The 7341-nt window shown below is 44.6% G+C and overlaps 1 protein-coding gene across 1 annotated transcript; it reads right to left on the reverse strand.

Moving 5' to 3' along the window:
• Window positions 1-500: 500 nt before the first annotated feature.
• gpr4 (G protein-coupled receptor 4) lies at window positions 501-6955 on the reverse strand. The gene is made up of 3 exons (XM_071514060.1): window positions 6827-6955; window positions 5982-6246; window positions 501-4098 (listed from the first exon to the last, which is right to left on the reverse strand). The coding sequence occupies exons 1-3, from the start codon at window positions 6953-6955 to the stop codon at window positions 3377-3379; spliced, it is 1116 nt and encodes a 371-aa protein (XP_071370161.1). The 3' UTR covers window positions 501-3376.
• Between the last annotated feature and the right edge of the window lie 386 nt (window positions 6956-7341).

Here is a 7341-nt window from a genome sequence, read left to right on the forward strand (position 1 = left end):
GACATGATCCTAAGCTAGCTTGTACTGTCCACTAAAAGTAGGCTGCTATAACATTATCCACCCTACAGCAACGTAAATCATTACTGAACACACAGAGGAGAAACTGCTGCCAGTCATCTTATCACACAACATTGAGTTAAACAGCTTTAAAGTTCCTGCTTTGAGGTGAAATTGAAAATACATGGGGAAATTTTCAGGCAACTGATATGGGCAGAGTTGCCTATAAAGAAGGAGTAGTAAAGTAAGGAGTAGGAGTAAAATAAGAAGAGGAAGAAGAAAACAAACAAAGAAGAAAACGAATACAATAACTGGAATTTGTCTTTCTGCATAACCCTACTACACACACACATATACAGTAGCCCCTCCACATATTAATTCCAGTTTTAAAATCCTCCTCCATCCGGCTGCTGCCCCCATGTAGCCTCATCCAGCTGGTAAGTGCAAAACAAACACAGGTGGATGTGCAGTTTGATATACATAATTTATTTCTCACTGACATTGTCGCTGAACAAATACACATGTTATGAAGCCTGGTACCTCCTTTCTCAGACTGACAGGCAGAAGCACAATAAAAGCAATGGTACACAGAGCAACTTTCAGGGCAACACCGATGGGCACAAATTGTCCAAGAAGTTGTCTCAACATTGTTGCACTGAACTTTTTGTTTACCTCGGGTCTCAGTTTGTTTCTTGCTGCTGGGATCACTGACCATCTACATTGCCCTTTACATTGTCTGGTGTGTGTAATTGTGGGTCAGTGAAATTGCAATATGGACACTCACTGCCCATCTGTAGGGATGAAACTGGGTGGACTGGAGAGCCATAATACTGTACGCAGTGAAAGTAAGTACGTCACCACTATATTTCTTAACACACATTGGAGACACACTTCATCACTAGGTACATGCACAACATTCTATAATGTAAACTGACAAATTGCCAAAATGTTATTGCCAATGCTTCTTTGATTGTTAAAGACAGTAACAGAAAATAATATCAGTTGTGATTACAGAGAAAACTGACAGTTACAAGAGATACTTACAAAGTTGCATTTAGAAGTCGTAGATGTCTCCTGCTCTGAGGAGTGTCTCCAGTTTGTGTTTACATTGTACAGTAAGTGACGCCTGTACTTTCTCTATGTACAGTAATTGACGCTCTGTTGTATAAGCTGCCGTAGTATTGGGATCCAAACCCTTGAGAAATGCTACGCTATGCTAGAAATTCTATGCATGTTCACGTCATGTCGGATTTACCGTAAATACGAGCTGCCGACCGGGAAAAACCGTTCACATGAGCCTCTTGGTGCTAAATACAAGAAAGACACGTGGGATTTTTTTTTTTTTGTGGGCTCCAAGATCTCCCACTTGACGTCACTCCTTGTGGAAGTGTGTCATAAAAGGCGGCTAATTAGGCATACAAATCTAAAATATCAGACATATTCACACCAATAAAATCAAGTCTACTTACAAAAAGCGAGCGATATCTGCTGGAGTTTGTTTATGGTTGATTTTAAAGTAACTTAACCTTACGAACTTTGTTGGCCAAAATGGCTGCTGCAGTCCCTCCGATCTCTGGCTCTGACTTTTAATTTTTGCTGGTTATTTCTCTTCACCAGACACTTGTCACACTGCGTGCAAGAGTTTGTTAGTTTGTCTTTGTTTCCCTAAAATGACTTGCAAGCAATGTTAGCTGTGCCTCAGCTACAACACAGTCTCATAAGATTTCATGAAATAAGCACAAAGTCTGAAATACAAACTACATGTGGTCACAAATTATATGAAGGTTATGTTCCTCCACCACAAACTGGATTATGTTACATTAGCATGAATTCAATCTGGCATTTTCACCTGTTCGTCACATGAAAAGGTTAGCTAATGGTTAAGTTTAGGCAAGTAAAAAGTTTGGTTATGGTTATGATTAAGGTTAGGAAACTAAAATAACTTTATTTAAGGTTAGGGTTAAAGTTAGGGTTAAGTTTAGGCAACTAAAACAATTCGGTGAAGGTTAAGGAAAGGTAGAAGAAGGCAGAAAACTTCTTCATGTGAGTTGGGAATAACTCGGGTCGTTGGAGTTGAAGGGAAATAATTTCATGAAATTTCAGGAGACCGGCTGCTCAGCTAGCAGCTAGCAGTGCTGCTTGATTTCAATGAGGAATGCTAACAACACTAGCAAGCCATTTTAGGGAAACCGAAGGTTAGATGTGTAAACCTTTTCTTGCAATGTGTCAAGTGTGCCAACTAAAACTCAAAATGGCAAGGTGTCCCATTTAGTAAGTTCAGGACAGCTGAAGTTACAAGGCATCTGTTTGATAGAGGAATGTAAACAAAAGGTACAGTTTAAGATCTGCTGTGTGTGGCCTCTACCAGAGACACTACAATGTCATTAGAAGTCATGGAAGATGAAATACGGTTGCCTGGAAACAGACATTGTTTTAGGCAATAAATTACAGTCAGTCTGTCAGAACTTTTCAGTAATAAAACTCATTTGATATCTCTAGCCTTACGAATGAATCCCCATCCTTAATGTTGACTGTTACCCGCTGCATGCACCCACATATTGACAAATAATTACTTTTATCTTTTTTATTATTTTATCACTTTCTCTGCCCCACAGTGCTCTCACAGTAGGTATTTTCCTTCAACATTATGCAGTTAAAATATTCATAAATTAGATTTTCAAAACAAGCTGAATGTAGTAAAAGGCTTTGGGTGAGGATCTTCTCTATCATTGCAGTTGGTTGAACTCTGACTGTTGTGGTAAAAATGACAAACATGGCTCACATCAGATAAGAAAGACTCTTCTACTCTAAGCATTCTAGCTATCACAGTTTACCAGCTGAGGTAAGGCTTCATCATTTCCTCCAAAAAAAACAAAAACCCTAATCAAACAGCAAAGACATTTCCAACAAGCATTACAAATGTTTTTGACCAGTAATCCACATTTTTTATTACCTGTCTGTTTTTTCTCCCATAATCCACATTGGTGCTCTACAGGATTTCTCCTCACTGGACTGCAGGTTCAGACCTCTTCCAATACTCATGGCCATGCAGAGGGCACTTCATTTAAATAACCCCAATTAAATATTTAAAAACGGGCTTAATTTTCCTATGCATTGTAAATGAGTCCTGATGTAGCGGGATGTTCTGAAATGGTGCTGTTATCCGTCATGCATGACAAACACACAACATCTTTACAATTGACTTGCAACGTTGTGTTTTATAAGATCCTTCATCACTGCATCCCATTGTTGTTTCTCACTGTGTGGCTTGGTAATATACAGTATATGCCAGCCTACAGTACCATGAGTGCCCACATGTTCAGTGTTAGTCCCACTGAGCTGTGCAGTGTTCAGGCTCTCACTGTGTGCCAGGTAGCAGTCATTTCCTGACACTGAGGATGGTCATCTGTAGACACTCCTCCTTCAGAGCCACCAGCTCCGTCTTGTAGCTGCTCGTCTTGCCTCCCTCGCCGTACACGCACGGCTGCTTCTTTGCCGACAGCGGCGTTTCCATGGTCACCGAGCCGGCGTTGAGAATGTCTGCGTGCGACGGCGAGGAGGAGGAGCCCCTGTGGCAGGCCGCGGCCAGCAACGCGGAGAGGGCCCGCCCGACGTCGTTCCTGGCCCCCTCGTTGACGAAGCAGTACAAAATGGGGTCGGCGACGCAGTTGAGGCTGGTCAGCGCCAAGGAGACGTGGTACGCCGCGAACAAGTTCTCCTCCGCGCCGCAGTCACACGGCTTCCTTAGAAACATGACGCTCCGCCAGAGGAGGAGGACGTGGTACGGCCCGAAGCAGAGCAGGACGATCAGGATGAGGCTTAACGCCAGCCGCTGGATTTTGGCCTTTTCCTGCCGCTCCGTGGAGACGTTGCAGCGCACCGCCACCAGGATGCCGCGGTAGGCGACCAGCATGGCTGTCCAAGGAGCGAGGAAGCCCAGAAATGTTCTGTACAGGTTCATCCCGGCCACCCAGTCCTGCATGGGATACTTCTCGAAGCAGAAGGTGTGGTTGAATCGATCCTGGAAGAGCTCATCGTGGAAGAGAGGGGCGGAGTTGGCTATGATCTCAATGATCCACACCACCGCGCTGACCACGACAGCTGGAGGAGGATGGGTGGAGAGGAGAGGGGGGGGAGAGGAGGGGAGAGGAGAGGAGAGAAGGAGGAGAGGAGAGAGGAGGGGAGAGGATGAGTGGAGAGGAGAGGAGGAGAGAGGAGAGGAGGGGAGAGGATGAGAGAGGAGAGGAGAGGAGAGGAGGGGAGAGGATGAGTGGAGAGGAGGAGAGAGGAGAGGAGGGGAGGGGAGGAGCAGGGGAGAGGATGAGTGGAGAGGAGAGGAGGAGAGAGGAGAGGAGGGGAGAGGATGAGTGGAGAGGAGAGGAGGAGAGAGGATGAGTGGAGAGGAGAGGAGAGGAGAGGATGAGTGGAGAGGAGAGGAGAGAGGGGAGGAGGAGAGAGGAGGGAAGAGGATGAGTAGAGAGGAGAGGAGGAGAGAGGATGAGTGGAGAGGAGAGGAGGAGAGAGGATGAGTGGAGAGGAGAGGAGAGAGGGGAGGAGGAGAGAGGAGGGAAGAGGATGAGTAGAGAGGAGAGAGGAGAGGGGAGGAGAGGAGGAGCAGAGGAGAGGAGAGGATGAGTAGAGAGGAGAGAGGAGGGAAGAGGAGAGGAGGAGCAGAGGGGAGGAGAGGAGAGGAGAGGATGAGTGGAGAGGGGGAGAGGAGGGGGAGGAGAGGAGAAAAAAATATTATATTTTGCAATAACATTACATTCCTCTAGTCTGTGTGTATACTGTACTATTATAAGGAAAGAGTGCGCTTTTGGAATTGATCCTTTTCACAAACATGGCTGACATACTTCCACTTCTTAGCAGGGTATAGATCAGCTCTCACCACAGCAATGTTAAGAAGGCAACTTTCTGTCATCTCCGACTCTACTGTCGCACCTACTATCTTTCTGTTTCTGTTGTCAGACGACTTTGATCGACCCTCAATCAAATCACTTTTTTATAGTGGTGCAGCTATCTGACAACAGAAACAGAAAGATATGTCAATGACAACGCCTGTGTTGTGTTATACACTATGTTGAAACCCCAAAGAAGTGATCACAGACAGAGTCGGAGGAGACAGAAAGTTGGCGTCTTAACATTGCTGGCAATGGTGAGAACCGATCTATACCCAACTAAGACGAAGTTTGTGTTTGTCAATGTTTGTGTGCTGTGTTTGTGAAAAGGGTCTATTACGGATGCATAAATACTGCCAATACAGATTGTGAGCACTAAACTTAAAATATCGATTGAGTACCGATGACTTTCACCACACACTATAGACCCATAACATTTGTTTGGGCCAAAAATCTATTCCAATTTCACTCTTATCGAGATCCAGAGTAATACTATGTGTGAACAAGTCACGTTTTGCTTTGATCTCTGATATGTTACATGTGGCTCTTGGTATTTTAGCAGTACCTAAATCTTCTGTTATGGTACTCTGGATCCTCATACTACCTACTACCTAAGTATCTATATCGCCACATCTCTAGTAGGAATGCACAGCACATCATCTTTCATTTCCAAAATGCTTTATATCCATTAGGGAAAAATCACAGAAATTCAGCCTGAATTTCATCATTTACTATCTCTAAAATACATAATCCAGTCTGTAAAAGTGTTACTGTTGTTAACCAAGAATTTGAGTAATCTAATCCCTTAAAATCTCCCTTAAAAAGTACCATAATTAGCTTTTATTTAGTGTTATCAATCATTTTCTGAGACTCATGCTGACCTGACAGACATGCAGGTCAGGTGGATTGAAGATGTAGTATATGATGTAGGCCTATATATAATGTAGTATGGTGTATTGATGTTGTATGTATATGACATGATGATATGCTAAGCCCTTTGAGACATGCTGGTGGTAAAGGTTTACATAAATAAACATGACTAGACTTGACTAGACTATTTCACCCCCCAATCTAACCCCTACATACCTGTTTTGACTCGTCGGACCTTAGCGAAGCGCAGAGGGTACGCCACAGCCAGGTACCTGTCCAGAGATATGCAGCAGAGGAAGGCGATGCTGACGTAGATGTTGGTGTAGAAGATGAAGCCGAACAGCTTGCAGCTCTCCTGACCGTGGATCCAGTGGTCGTGCTGCAGGAAGTAGTCGATCCACAGGGGAAGAGTGGTGATGTAGAGGAGGTCGGCCACCGACAGGTTGATCAGGTAGATGCCGAGCTCGTTGCGTTGGCGTACCTGGAGGGAGGGATGAGGAAGGGATCGGATGAAGGGAAGGAGAGAGGGATGGGAAGGAGGGAGGGGAGGGAGAAGAGGATTCGAAGAGGAGAATTGGATAAAGGAGATAGAAGGGGAGAGGGAAGGAAACAGAGAGGTGGTGGAAGGAAAAAAGGTGTAAGAGTGTGCAGGATTTTCCTCTCCTTCTACACTTGAAACAATCAATAGAAACAGAATGAGGCAAACAATAGCAGTTTCCATCCAGCTGTCAAGCGAATTTTACGCAGACTTTTGAAATGTGGCAAACAATAAAATACCTACGTCAAGCCTACGTCATTATTTATTCGACAAATGCCTTTTCATTGCAATTTTTACATAATTTCTTTATGAGCAACAACAACAAAAAAAATAGCATACAATATTGATGAAAGTTTTATAAAATTTTGCAGTTTTCAATTAGCTTTTCTAATCTGAGACATCATAACTCGCAAAAAATACTTGGATGGAAACCCAGCTATCTGAGATAATGTTGATGCTGGGCTTTATGGGAAAATATCCTCTGTATCTGAGAGTCGTGTGTGTGTGTGTGTGTGTTCCTCACCTGCATGTAGGCAGCCCACAGGGCCATGCAGTTAGTGGGCAGGCCCAGAACGATGACTACGATGTAGAGCGTGGGCTGGAAGTACTGGTCCACCTTACTGTCCACATCACAGAACGAGATGTTGCACATTGTCCTGCCTGGAACGCTCTGAGTGACTGTGTGTGTGTGTGTGTGTGTGTGCAGGTGTGTGAGGGGTGTGTTTCTTCGTGTTAGCTACTCTCAGCTTTGCGTATCTCTCCTTAGTTTCACTATACTCCAGCTCCAGCAGTTTGATAATGACATACTGGCTTTGGCCTCCCGCACAACTATCACACAACTGTCCAACATGGCCGCTGTAGAGCAACAGAGGAAAATGGCGTCAGTGTCATATCCTGGGTGGAGAGGGCGAGCGGGGCAGCTCATGGTTCCTGTTCTTTAAAACACCTTCCTGTTCACCCGATGGGTTTGATGCGTCATGATCCTCTCTCACGCTTCAGAGCCGACCCCCACGTCCCGCAATATGGAGGGAAGGAGGA

This window comes from Centroberyx affinis, unplaced genomic scaffold, assembly GCF_046629955.1.
Source record: "Centroberyx affinis isolate AG114_WGS23_722 - 3 ecotype Tasmania unplaced genomic scaffold, CSIRO-AGI_Caff_v1 ptg007912l_1, whole genome shotgun sequence".
Classification (NCBI taxonomy): Eukaryota; Metazoa; Chordata; class Actinopteri; order Beryciformes; family Berycidae; genus Centroberyx; species Centroberyx affinis.

Bases quoted from the DNA above. Each gene is read 5' to 3' on its own strand.
- gpr4 (XM_071514060.1), bottom strand. From the start codon at position 6,955: ATGTGCAACATCTCGTTCTGTGATGTGGACAGTAAGGTGGACCAGTAC. The intron at 6,247-6,826 runs GTGAGGAACACA...CCCTCCCTCCAG, and splicing joins TGTGGGCTGCCTACATGCAG to GTACGCCAACGCAACGAGCT. The intron at 4,099-5,981 runs GTATGTAGGGGT...ATCCTCCTCCAG, and splicing joins GGTCCGACGAGTCAAAACAG to CTGTCGTGGTCAGCGCGGTG.